This window comes from Carcharodon carcharias, chromosome 2 (assembly GCF_017639515.1).
Source record: "Carcharodon carcharias isolate sCarCar2 chromosome 2, sCarCar2.pri, whole genome shotgun sequence".
In the NCBI taxonomy this organism is placed as follows: domain Eukaryota; kingdom Metazoa; phylum Chordata; class Chondrichthyes; order Lamniformes; family Lamnidae; genus Carcharodon; species Carcharodon carcharias.
In genome coordinates, this window is record NC_054468.1 from 192,740,003 (window position 1) to 192,753,995 (window position 13,993).

At 37.2% G+C, this 13,993-nt stretch overlaps 2 protein-coding genes across 3 annotated transcripts in view; one reads left to right on the forward strand and one right to left on the reverse strand.

Moving 5' to 3' along the window:
* iars2 (isoleucyl-tRNA synthetase 2, mitochondrial) overlaps nucleotides 1–9,143 on the forward strand; it is a 115,483-nt gene extending 106,340 nt beyond the window's left edge. The window contains exons 20-23 of the mRNA XM_041180164.1: nucleotides 921–1,066; nucleotides 1,194–1,384; nucleotides 5,264–5,408; nucleotides 6,565–9,143. Of these exons, the coding sequence (XP_041036098.1) occupies nucleotides 921–1,066; nucleotides 1,194–1,384; nucleotides 5,264–5,408; nucleotides 6,565–6,716 (634 nt within the window). The 3' untranslated portion in view covers nucleotides 6,717–9,143. The remainder of the gene's footprint in view (nucleotides 1–920; nucleotides 1,067–1,193; nucleotides 1,385–5,263; nucleotides 5,409–6,564) is intronic.
* Nucleotides 8,934–13,993, reverse strand: part of rab3gap2 (RAB3 GTPase activating protein subunit 2 (non-catalytic)) — a 108,627-nt gene continuing 103,567 nt past the window's right edge. For both annotated transcript variants that reach the window (XM_041180146.1, XM_041180155.1), the window contains 2 exons: nucleotides 12,084–12,242; nucleotides 8,934–9,835 (listed from right to left, as the gene is read on the reverse strand). In XM_041180146.1, the coding sequence (XP_041036080.1) occupies nucleotides 9,686–9,835; nucleotides 12,084–12,242 (309 nt within the window). In that variant the 3' untranslated portion in view covers nucleotides 8,934–9,685. The remainder of the gene's footprint in view (nucleotides 9,836–12,083; nucleotides 12,243–13,993) is intronic.

The following is a 13,993-nucleotide window of genomic DNA, read 5'->3' on the forward strand; positions in this document are numbered from 1 at the left end:
GCCAAATAATTAGAACAATCCACTCAATGGTATTACCTGAAGACCAGAACTGTAATGAATAGTTTAAATCTTTAAAAAAAGTTAGTGTAGGCAGCACTACAAAATCCATATTTACTGACTACCTTCAGTTGCTCTAAGAAGGCAGTGATGGGCCTTCTCCATGAACTGCTGCAGTCCTTGTGCAGTGGTGCTTCTAAGTTGGAATTCCAGGATATTACCACGAGTGAGCGGTGATGTATGTCCATCTCTGGGTATGTATGTCCATCTCCGGGTATGTGACTCAGAGGTGATGGTATTCCCACATTATTTTCTCTTGTCCTTTTTGGTGGTGTAGATTGTAGATGAGAGTTCTGCTGTTAAATTGCTGCAGTACATCTTATAGATCATATGTATTGCTACCACAGTGCACCATGGTGGAGCTGGTGCATAATCAATCCAATGTCGGGGGGCACCAACCATCTCTCCTGGATAATGATGAGTTTCTTATTGCTGAGTATTCCATCACCTCGACTTGAGCCTTCTAAATGGTGGAGAGGCTTTAAGGGACCAGGAAGTGAGCCACTCCTTGCAGAGTACCAACCTCTGCCCTGTTCTTGTAACTATGGTACTAATATGGCTGGCCTAATTTAGTCTCTCATCAGTACTGATCTCCAAGATAATAGGGCAGCTTCATAATAGTGGTTCTGTTAAAGGTCAGAGAAGGTGACTGCTCTTTCCCTTGTTTACTACCTAGTGTTTAAGTGGCATGATTGTTACCTGTCATACTTCAGGCCAAACTTAGCTGGCACCTAAGGTCTACTGTAGGTTAGCATGGACTGCTCCATTAACAGGAGTTAGCAGTGGAGCTGATGTGGATTTTTATAGTTTGTTGGTGATATTAGAATATACCTGTCTAAACAATGTTGTATTAAAATTTACAGATTATATTGTGAAGATGAGAAACACCCCAAGCGTCTTTCATGTCAGACAGTTTTAGATGAAGCATTAGATGTAATCACACGTTCTGTAGCCCCAATCCTGCCTCATCTTGCAGAGGAAGTATTCCAGCACAGAGTAAACAAAGAAGGTAGCTTTTTTCAACGCTTGTTATTTACTTTTAGTAATATAAAAATGTTGTAACTCAAAATACATTGAATGCATATCTAAATCAAGAATAGACAACAAGCCTCATATGTTTCTTGGTTATCTTTCAGAGCCTCAGAGTGTGTTTCGAACTGGCTGGATAAAGGCCAGTTCTGTTTGGAAGAAGCCTGGCATAGTGGAGGCTATTGAGGGTGCTTGTGCAATAAGAGACAGTTTCTTGAGCTCTATACCTGGAAAAAACTCAACTGAGTATGATGTAACCATTATCATTGAGCCTAGTTTGTTGCTTGAGTTGATGGAGGTAATTACAGCCAACTTTGGCAGAAATCTTGTGATAATTTCTATAAATTTATTTTGTTAGCATTTTGTAACTATTATTATTCTACGTAAAATCAGACATTATTGGATCCATGTAATGGTTGAAAAAAATGAGCGTTAGCAAGTCAGATTTCAGATCAGGTTCTCCCGTGCCTGATTTTCTACAAAAGTTTGGTTTGGGTGACTTTTAGGCCACCTGGGCCAGTACATGTATGAACATATGTATGGTGATGGACAGGAAGAGACCATCCGCCCTGTCCACATAACTGTGATGCCTTGTGCAACACCATATATAGACTTCATACTGAATCTAAAACCAGGTACAGAAATGCCAGTTTTATAATATGTTCAAATTGGTATGCTGCCCTTGAATTGTATGGCTGTAGGAGGTAGAGCAGCAGCAAGGAAAACAGTAGAGACCTGCAATTACTGGAAAGTGTGCAAAGGATGGGGTGGTACATCACGATCTTTCACACCTAAATGAACAATTCAGTGAGGAGCAGTGTGTCTGGTGGCTGCAGTCCAACATCAGGGCACGCTCATTGTTATCTGAGACTGTAAAGATCACTGTGGCCTGATATTTCTATACCTCGGGGTTATTGTCACCTGTTGGAGGCTAGATAGGTAACATAAGTCAATTTGCTGTCTGCATCGATAAATTGAATAATTTTATCACCTTTCCTATGGAGGCAGCCGAACAAGAAAGTGCTGTGCATGGTCAGAATTGCTGGTTTCCCAGAGGCCTTGGGAATTATTAATTGTGGGCACATTATTCTGTGACTCTATGAAGACCATGCATGAAGATCATGTGTTTTCATTAATGATTTAGATCTAATTGCCATTACAGAGACATGGTTACAAGGTGACCAAGGTTAGTAAATAAATATTCCAGGGTACACAACATTTCTAAGGGACAGACAGAATGGAAAAGGAGTAGCAGCCCTGATTATAAAGGATGACAAAAGGATATCAGTGAGAAAGGATCTTGGCTCAGAAAATCAAGAAATAGCATCAGTATGGGTGGAGCTTAAAATAGCAAGGGTCGGAAAATGCTGGTGGGATGTTAGTTTATAGGCGTTAAAAAAAGAAATGAATGGAGCTTCTAATGTCAATGTAATAGTTGTGGGGGATAAATCTTCATATCAATCAAATTGTCAAAAGTGATCTGGAAGATGAGTTTGTAGGTTGCTTTTGTGGCAGTTTCTTAGAGCAATATGTTGTGAAACCAACTAGGGATAAAGCTATTTTAGATCTAGTATTGTGCAATGAGACAGGATTAATTAGCAATATCATAGTAAAAGATTCCACTGCCAAGTAGAGATCTTAATTCAGTTGAATTCCACATTAAGTTTGAAAACAACATATTCCAATCACAAAGAATCTTAAACTTAAAGCTAATTACATAGGTATGAGGGGAGAGCTGGGTTAATAGACTAAAGGTAAGGCAGTAAGTAAACAGTGGAAAACATTTAAAGGAACAATTTAAAATATTCAACAAAAATACATTTCCATTGAAAAACAAAAACTCAGCGAAAAAGATTCACCCTTGGCTGACTAAGGTTGTTAAAGATAGTAAGAGGTTTATAATTCTGCAAATAATAGCAGTAAGTCTGAGGATTGGGAATGTTCTGGAAACCAACAAAGAGCCAACACAAAGTTGATTAAAAAGGGGAAAAAATAGAATATGAGAGTAAGTTAGCCAGGAATATAAAAACAGATTGTAAGAACTTTAGCTCTTCTCTTCCTTTTTATATACTTGCGAAAGTAAATGTTGGTCCCTTGGAAGCAGAGACAGGAAAAATTATTATGGGGAATGAGGAAATGGCAGAGGCATTCAACAAGTATTTTGTGTCTGTTCACAGTAGAAGACACAAGTTACATAGAGGGGTGAGGTAATTAATATCAGCAGAGTACTGGAGAAACTCAAGGGACTAAATTCCGACAAATACTTAGGACCCGATGGCCTACATTCTGAGGTTCTAAAGGAAATAGTTGCAGAGATAGTGGATGAGCAGGCTATGATTTTCCAAAATTCCCTAGATTCTGGATTCAGCAGATTGCCAGTTAGCAAATATAACACCACTATTCAAGAAAGTAGAGAGACAGCAGGGTACTACAGGCATGTTAACCTAATCAGGAAGTCAACAGGAAAGTGCTAGAATCTATTAAGGAAGTTGTAACGATGTTCTTAAAAGCATAGTATGATTAAAACAAGTCAACATAGTTTTACGAAAGGGAAATCCTGTTTGAAAATTTATTAGAATTTTTCTAGATGTAACCAATAGGATAGATAAAGGGGAACTACAGATGTAATATACTTGGATTTTCAACAGGCAATCAATAAGGTCCCATAAAATCTACACAAGGGCTCATGGAGTTGGGGGGTGGTGATATAGTGGCATAGATGAAGGATTGGTTAATGGACAGGAAGCAGAGAGTGGGCATAAACAGGGCATTTTCAAATTGGCAAGTTGTGACTAGTGGAGTGCTGCAAGTGCTGGGGCCTCGGATGTTTGCAATCTATATTAATGACATAGACAAAGATTCAAAGAGTAATGTATCTAAGTTTGCTGATGATAATAAAGCTAAGTGGGAATGCAAGCAGTGAGGACAGAAAGAGGCTGCAAAGAGATGTAGACTGAGTGAGCAACAAGGTGGCAAATGTAGTATAAGGTGGGGAAATTTGAATTATTCATTTTGGTAAGAATAGAAAAGCAGAATATTTTTATAAGGTGTGAAACTTGTAAATGTTCATATTTGTACAAGGAACACAAAAAATTAGCATGCAGCTACAGCAAGAAATTAGGAAAGAAAATGGTTTGTTGACCTTTATTGCAAGGGGATTGGAGTACAAAAATAAGTCTTGCTACAATTGTTCTGGGCTTTGGTGAGACCACACCTGGAATATTGTACAATTTTGTCGCCATATTTAAGGAAGGATATACTTGCATTGGAGGCAGTATAATGAAGGTTCACTAGATTGGTCCCTGGCATGAGAGGGTTGTCCTATGATGACAGGCTAAGTAAATTGGGTCTATATTCTCTGGAGTTGAGAAGAATGAGAGGTGATTGCATTGAAGCATTCAAGATTATGAAGAAGAGGCTTGACGAGATTGACACTGAAATGTTGCTTCCCCTGGTTGGCTAATCTAGAACAACAGGACACGGTTTCAGGATAAGGGGGCAATCATTTAGGACTGAGATGAGAAATTTCTTCACTCAAAGGGTTATGAATCTTTGTAATTCTGCAGCCCCAGAATGTTGTGGATACTCCATCATTGAATATATTTAGGGCTGAGATAGACAGATTTTTGGTCTCAGGGAATCGAGGGATATGGGGAACAGGTGGAAAAGTGGAGTTGAAGCTCAAACTCAAATAGGTTGTCTGGTTTTCTTCTGCTCCTCTTTATGTTCTGGAAAGAACTTCCAACTTTATGCAGTTGGTGTGTGACTACAGGCAGGGTTCATGCACACAGATGTGCCTGGTTCCCTGGCAGACATCATGAAATCTTTGTCCTACAGCAGTCCTTAATTTCCCCTTCCACCCAGACCATCAAAGAGCTAATCTTCATTAAAGCTACCTTAACTCTCAGACATTACAGCTATGGCCAACATCTTACAGTTTAGAAGCCCAGAACAAATCCATTTTAATCCTTTATAAATGCTCACAGGCATAATAAGACCAAATTGCATGTCATGGATTTTGGTACATCCCACCAACCGGCAAGCAAAGTTTCTAATCTGTTCAGTTCAATAGCATATTTTGAGCGATCCATATGGCTATTTTGTTGTTCACAAATGCCAAGGTTTTGGATCCAATTTGATGTATAAATGACTTGATCTCCTGTTTTTTTGTCTCAAGCATCTGCAAGGTGAGCAAATATCTAGTTCTTCACAACTGAATGAGCTAATGATGGCATCACATACGACGTTACATACTGGCGTTCCTCGTGACCTGTCTACAGACACAGAATTTATTGAAGGAAAATTTGTAATCAATTTAGAAGGTAAACTACAGGAAAGTAACTGTATAAAGCTAATGGACCAGCATTTTTGAATCTTAAATTCCCCTTCAATTTTGTTTATTCTCAAACTTGTTAGAAGTATAAATTGGAAAAAGAATTGAAACTGCTATTCACAGTAGAATAAATGTTTTCTCTTTCAACTAGCAGACTGATATTTGGATCAATTTTGAAACTGCTTATTCTGGGCTGGGGTTCATATTTCATAATTTGGTTTTATTAACTTCAATTACTTTGTGCTCAAGAAAAGTGCTAAGATATTAGCTATAATCATGATACTAACACACCAAGACTAATATTTAAAGTTATAGTACTCTGACATTGAAGCTTGGATCAGTAGTTACCTGCTGTCTTAAATATTTAATAGTTGCAACTCAAAGTATTTTTTTTCATTTATTATGGTAGAAATTGTGATTTCTTTTAAACAAGTACACTACTGTTTTTTGCACGAAGAATGAATTATGCAATCAGTTAAGTAAACAATGGGAATTTGGAGTTGGAAAAAGAAAATTCAATATCAGATCATTTGAATTAAAACTAATTTGGTTAAGAGGAGTAGACTTGTAACCCCACTGGAGACATCAACTAAAGAGGGTTCTCTGCCTGACAGAATCGAGAGTCTAGAGAAACAATTCTAACTGTATGCTAATGATGCTGTTTTGTTAATTATGGTTAGGATCATAATCTCAAAGTAAATTGCTTTGGAGATGTAATGAGCATTCATTATTTTTTTAAAAAAGTAATAGGGAGAAAAAACTGCCCTGAACAAAACAATTGATTTTTAAAACTAATTTCACAATTCTTCTGTTAACTTGCAAATCCCCTATTAGTCTGATTTTAATTGAATTTAGTGCAACCAAAGTTTGTATTAGTCACAAAATCATATGATTATACTCCCCTGCTGCTGAAAGCAGCAATGAGGAGGATACAAAATTGTTATAATGAAGAAGAAATAATAATTAGTAATAGCAGGAAAAGAACTGAAGGTGGAAGATCATGACTGCTTAGCCTTGAAAGATACAAAAGCGCTTTTTTCCCCATAGGACAGAGTGTTCTGTAAAGATTATAAGAATTAATGTTTATATGCAAGAATGTTTTTTACGTTTACATGTTAATGTAATTATTCCTAATTGTTTGACAGGAGGCGATATTATTGAGGAATCATCATACAAAATAATTGTTCAATCAGCTAACAAAGAAAGGTGTCCCCGATGTAAGAAATACACATCAGAGTCAGCACTAACACTCTGCCCTCGTTGCTTGGAAGCCGTCGCTGGAAAGTGGAGTGTTTAATTTGTCAACTGATAATGATTAATGTGAGCACTTAAGAAAACAAGGACAAATATGCAATGTAAAACTAGCTTTCATCCCGATCAGCAAGTGATATATATTTCATCTTCACACTCCCTCCTCAGAGGTCTTCTGTTCTCCTTGCTGAATAGTTCAGATTTTGATAGGGTTCTGTCAAAACTACCATTTCCAGTTGGAGGTTATGGGGTATGGTGATTCTGCATGTCTGGGTATGACATGTCTTATGTTTTTGTATTTTCTGCCTTAAAATCTGGAATGAAATTTTGATTGTTAGCCCAACCATTAAGTTAATTTCTAGTTTTCCCTGTCTGTATTAGATGAGGTGAAAGTTTCTACACTTTTGAAAGTAAATGCTCCCACATTATAAATGCTATCATACAATCATGTCAGAAGTCACAATTGATTGATTGTACACTGAGGAGCCATCTAATGAAACTTAATGGGGTTCCAATGCATATGTTGCTTGTTATAGCACAGGTTAATAAGGAATTGTGAGATTTGTGTAATAAACATTTTTATACACAAAGGTTTTCAGAAACATGTTTATCCTTCACATAGAAATAAAATTCAAAGTGAACTTTAATTAAACAGCAATAGCAGACTAGGGAAATGTAACATTTAGTGTACAATTGTACAAAGTTTGCTATTTGGGTTAGTTATAGATTGGACTGACCCCAGCTATCAGATATTTCTGGGTTCTGTATGCAAGCAACTATGGTTCTTGTACTAATTGTGTGTGTGGTAGGGTTGCATTCCAAGAATGCTTTCTAAATAAGTTGTACAAGTAGTTAGTGTGGTTTCTGAAGAGATTCTTAAATAGAGTTAAGTTAGACAAAAAAAAAAGCAAGATCCATCTAGCTTGCCTTCCACCATCCTGGTAATGAAGTTGTTGACTAATCTTGGCAATTGATTTTAACAATTAGCCTACAACAGACTAGAGGTGAGAAAACCACTTGGTGGTGGACAGCTTTGGGATCACTCTATCCCAAAATATTTTCTGTAAGAAATCTAATTTTCATTGTAATTAATCAACACTACCTGCATCCACTGTCTCCAAGGGAAACTGTTCCATAAATTTGGCAGTCACAAATTATATTTCTATAGATCAGTTTTGAATTTACCCCATTTCTAATGCAGGTAGTGCCCTTCCATTTGGATAAGGTGAAATTACTGACCATAATTATTTATTGTCCAGTTTCTTTAAAATCATGAACACAGCAATGATACCGCTCAACCTTCTCTTTTCCAGAGGGAACCTACCCAATTTAAGCTGGTCATAATGAAATCCTTCCATCCCCTCAATCTTAATATTTGACATTCCCTTTCACCATCACAAAGCTGCTTTCTCACTACTGGTTAATTTGGTGAAAAAGTAAGTGAAATTTCAGACACCAGACCTCAAACAATTCAACCGGAATTGTCCACTCTGCTCTCCAGCAGAGTAAATGGCATTTAGTATGTTCTGTTTGTGACTTGAAAATTAATTCACTGTTAAACTAGAAATGTCGTGCCTCCTGAAAGTGATCATATCTTGAGAGAGGAATCATTTCTAACTATTGCTAGAAATTAAAAGAAAAATTGTTTACAGCATCCTGTCAAAAAGCAACTTCCTGGAAACACCATGACCAATAGGTCTGTTGCTGACTGCCAATTCTAGCTTCTATGATGGTGTTGGTTACAGATTTGGAAATAAAGTCCCAAAGCAAGGCAGTCTCCACAAAAGGATGGAGCACTAACAGCCCAGTGGATTTATCTTTTCCAGTTCTCCCCTAAGTCATTTTCATGAAAAAAATACGTTGTCAGTGGTGTTTTTTTTTGTGACTCCCTTAGCTACAAAAAATCTTTGAGAGAAGGTAGGTAATCCTGAGACTCCTAATCTGATAGGATTAGCCCTTTAACAAGCTCTGGTCTAATTTTTTTTAAGCAACTGGTCAATTGGAGATCATTTTATCTGCACTTGTGCATACTAACTGCAAAGTCAGGCATTACATCTTGCTTAGTGCTGCAGTTTTTTTTGCTCTAATTTATAGACCACGTATTTACTACATTTTCTGTTCAGTTCGACTCGACCAACAATAGTTTCACAGCAATGTTTAGTGTTTATTTTAAATAAACCAACAAACTCAGTTGCCATCAAATATTTCACTTGTCATGGACAGGCATTGCATTTCAATTATTTATACAAAGAGCAACTCAGCATGGATTGAAGAGTTTTTATTTGGTTAATGAGCAATAATTTACAATATTACAGTTGGTTTATGCCCACTGATTAGTATGGAAATGTATCTGACTGTACACACATTATTGGTGTCTGATCACTGTTCATTTTGTTACTTATACAAATGCAAAAAAATTGAGGGAATAAAAACGTTTGTCTTTACATTAACAAAATAAACAATTTTTTCCTTTTGTTTTTGTGTGATAGAACTTGTGACATAAGGCTTTGTTAAATAGTCATCATCACTATTCTTGATAGGATGTTTGGGTTATTTACGGCTGGAAAAAAATATATTGCAAAATTCCTCCATCCTTTTTCAGCTCCAACAGTGGGATTAGAAATCATAAATGTATGGCCCATACTATGCAACTCACTCACTACATAATACCTTGAGATACAGACTTGCTTCAGCTGACATCTAATCTGCGTAGCTACAGCAACACAATATAGTTTCTTCTGAGACTGATGCCATCTTTTAGCAGTAAAATGATATAGCTGAAGCAAAGCTCACTTTTTGTAAACATGGACATGCAAACTGTATTTGAGCATTAGAATATCACACATAATAGAACAGAAACTGAAGAGTCTTAACAGAACTCTAACCATCTATAACAATAACCATTTAAGAACATGATTATTTGCAACCGAAAATGGCTCATTTACATCAAAATCCAAGCTCTTCACATCTGGTCAAATCTGGAGACCCATGTAAATAAAAATTGGCCAACTCTTGTCACAAGGAGGATATGGCTTCAACTGCTTCTAACAGATGCAGCACAAGGCTGTATTGCCCATGGTTTTCAGGTAAGAGTTCTATCAATTTGCTCACCAGTCTAGCTGTTGCTGCAATTGGCACATCTGTGTTCTGAAGATCCTGAGGATCCTAGAATTGTACAAAACGTGATTAATAAAAGACAATACAACAACACACAATATAAGGCAAGGTTGATGTGATGACCATGTTACAAATATGGCGTTTTAAGAGCTTCAAAACTATTACTGCTAACCTTCATGGTCACTTATTGACACCTAGGATGGCAGACAGTGATCCAGCAGTAAGATACTTATTCAGTGGGCATGGAGATGGTGTAGTGTGTTAACAGCTGAGGGTACTTTAACCCAGTAAGCCACTGGTAGTGCCATCTTTAGATTATAAATTTGCTGCAGCCCTTGGCTACCTGAGTTAGGCTTGATGACTTAGCCATGATTTAGTGTTTGCTCATCTCCCTGGCATGCCTCATTATCTCATATCATGTCAAACATTAATACAAAATTTCAGAAATGTGGAACAAAATCTCAAGATTTGACACTGAGGGAAATAAACTTGCAGGAGAATGGGACTAACTAGACTGCTCTACAGAGAGCTGCCATAGACTTGATGTTCTGAATGGCCGCCTCCTGTAACGACTGCTTCACATGGTAGCTTTGCTTCACATTCCATTTGGGCACATTAGGAAATGAAACAGCAAATGCCATATAAGAGACAGGGAATTGAACTAAGTATTTTATTTAAATATTTTTGCATTAGCTATCAGGTCATCATGATACTATGGCACATTTTTAACAGCTAAAATGCTGCTGCACATTACGCTCTTTTATAGGCCCTCCTCCAATTCTGTAATTCCCATGCACATTTGCTAATCCAGTATAAAGCACTGCAGAACTATCTTGTCAAAACGTGAATATTGCTCTATAAAAGTTATCAATTTAATATAAAAAGTGGTCCAGTAAGATTGAGAATATTCAAGATGTTTTAAGATGAACCTATATTTTAATATTAAACCTTAAATTATTTTCCACAGATATTAAAGTACCTGTTTGTACTACCATTGCAATGAATTAATAAATTAATTTTGGGAAATAGCCAACCATATCAGCACTTCAGTTTAATGGAATGCAGCTACCTTTCTGAATTTAAAGATAGCATCTACTGTTGGGAACTTAAACATTTCTTTTCCTTGCAATATTCCTAGTTTTCTCTTTAAACCAAAAATATATACAGAGGCTATTGCAGACTCAGAAATCAGGTATCTGAACCAGGCAGTTTTGCAGGACACCAGGGCATATTAATGGGACCAGGCAATCTGAAGAGGTAGGTCTGTCAATGACGGCTTAATTTTTCCCAATAGGCTTAAAATAACCTGCAGCCAATATTCCAATGGGTAGACTACACTTCCTGCTGACAAGCAGCAACAGGTTCACTAGTATGCTTTGGACCAGTAAGCCACACGGTTTTCACTGGTTTATTCTGGGTCTACCCATGAATGCACTTGGTTCACACCTAGGCTCTGGCAATTTCCAACTAAACTGGGTACATCCCACATTGGGCAAACAAAAATTCTACAGGCAGATTACTTGGGAGTTCAATTCTGAGGCTAAAACATGATGGTTTTCTTGCCACATATCTGCTGAGATGATTTTATGAAAATAGTCACCTCAGAACAGTCTTTAAACCTCCCTTTTCATCATTTTCCACGCAAGTTCTTTAAGTTAAATCCAATATGTTTGCTTCACACCAACAAGGCCTTGTTTCTCATATATCCATATGATTAAATCACATGCTTCATTGCCAAGAAGCACCAAATTAACATTCAATTCTCCCAAGTGACCCACTGATGACAATTAGCTTGACTCTGCTGCAATTTTTCACTTCAAGAAACAAAAGAAAATTTAAGTGAAAAGCTTAAAGCTCCTAGATTACTGTATTACAGTCCAATAGCCAAAACCCATTCAGACCAATTCATGGTTCTCCATGAGATTTTCTTAAAGCACAGAAGTGACACTGTTGTGCTTGTTGCTACATTGCCTCAAGTTATCTAATGTTTTAAAATATAAATGCAAGTATTTTTAAAACGTTCAGCAATAAGGTTATAGTTACTTAGATTTGGAGTTTTCCCCTCATTCTTTTGTAGGATAATTCCAGTGTGACTAAACAGCTAATATTTTGAATGCTACCTTGTTCAAAACATAGACTACAGGATAAGAATAGTCTAGTTCTGACGAAAGAAAGCTTACCCAGAGGTCATGGTTTCAAAGCCTTTCATGCACAGCATAATTGAGTTTTTTTTAAACAATGTATTTGTTCTTTTAACATAATATATTTTATCAAAAATGTTAACATTAATACTCACCATGGCCTTAAGCCATGTACACAACATTGGTGGGAGTCTGGCCAGCAGTTCCATGCCTTCCTTAGTTTGAGTATGAAGTAAAGCATATGCAAGTCTCTGTCCTGTCAGCACAAGCAATTGGGATGCCAGGACCTCTTGATCATGCACCTGGAGAAGGGCCTGCATGGATGACAAATGAAAATCAAGCTATGCAAAATGACTGAAATCCTGTTCCTTTAGGATCAAATTAAAAAGTGTTAATTAGACAATATTCATCAAAAATAAGTTTCCCCAAATTATTCCAGCATTCATTAAAAACGTAACTAATGCAGCCAAGGGTAAAACCCTACATTTTGTCCACTATACCAACTTTATTGCAAGTAATTTACAATATTCCAAACTTGATTACAAGTTTTCCAGATTAAGAGGGGTTTAATCTATAAGGTAACCCCTGTGCAAGCCAGCCAGCTATTACCCAGTCCCAATATAATCAATGTGATGCCAATGTTCCCTGAGCAGGAAATTAAATTTAATGCATTCTGGTGGTTGTACAAGTTGCCATCTCTACATTGAGAGCAATGGGGGGACCGGAGTCAGAGAGAGGAAAGCGTTGCTGAAGACAATGGGCATTTTTGTAACTCATTTGCAACCTCAATATCCCAAAGCGCTTTGCTGCTAATAAAGTACTTTTGAAATGTAGACAGTGTTGTAACATAGGAAACAGCAAGCTCTCACAAACAGCAATGTGACAATGACCAGATAATCTGTTTTTTGTGATGTTGATTGAAGGAGAAATATTAACCAGGACACCAAGGATAACTCCCCTGCTCCTCTTCAAAATAGTGCCATGAGATCTTTCACCACCTTAGAGAATAGACAGTACAGTGCAGACACTTCAGCATTCCGTCAGCACTGCACTGAAGCATCAGCCTAGATTTTTGTACTTAAGTCTGTATTGGGTCTTGAACTCTCAACCTTCTAACTCAAGAGAACAGAGAGTAGGACCCTGCCTGGAACAGATGGACACATTTCTTAGAGTGAACTACAGCACTATCTATCACAATGGCTAACATACATGACAACACCCCTTGCTCTCCCCAACAGGGACCCAAGTTGTTAATCTTATACCCAAGAATATACATTAAAGTGAAACATTTGGGTAAGGCTCATGAAAAGAAATCGAAGTTCAGACAAATAAGATTCAGAATACAACCCTGATCAAAGTTGCTTCTTGTCAGGTAAATATGCAAGTTGCATACCCCAGAACTTATTGGATGGATAATTATAAGAATGCAATCATCCCACTACTCAAAAGTAAAAAGGTGTAGGAGAACCCACACAGTGCACAGTCTCTGATATATAGAAATTAGCTTTGTTCATTGGTAGCACTATTGCTTCTGTGTCAGAAGGATGCAAGTTAGATTCTACTCCAGGACTAGAGTAACTAATCTAGGCTGATACTTCAGTGCATTCCTGAGGAAGTGCTACACTATTGGAGGTACAGTTATCTTTTTGTTCAGAGTTCAAAATCAGAGCTCTATCTGCTCGTTTAGATGGACATAAAAGACCCATAAACACCAACAGAGATAAACTCATCATTTCTCTAATTTCTCCTTGTGGGAGCTTGCTGTGTATCAATTGTCTGCCACCTTTGCCTACATAATGGTGACTATACTTCAAAAGTGATTTATTAGTCATGAAGTGTTTTGTGATATCAGAGGAGTTGAAGGGCAATGTATAAATACAAGCTCTTTTTCTGATCTTTGTTGTCTGTTGGTGACCATCAGCAGGTAATTAAAGAGCTGCAATTTAATCAGCTCTACAAATACTCTGAAAGACTCCATTCTCAATATCACAGCAGGCAACTCTGATTTCAGCAACAGGGTGACTCAAGTATAACTTGTCTTATCAAGGTATCTAGCATCAGTTTG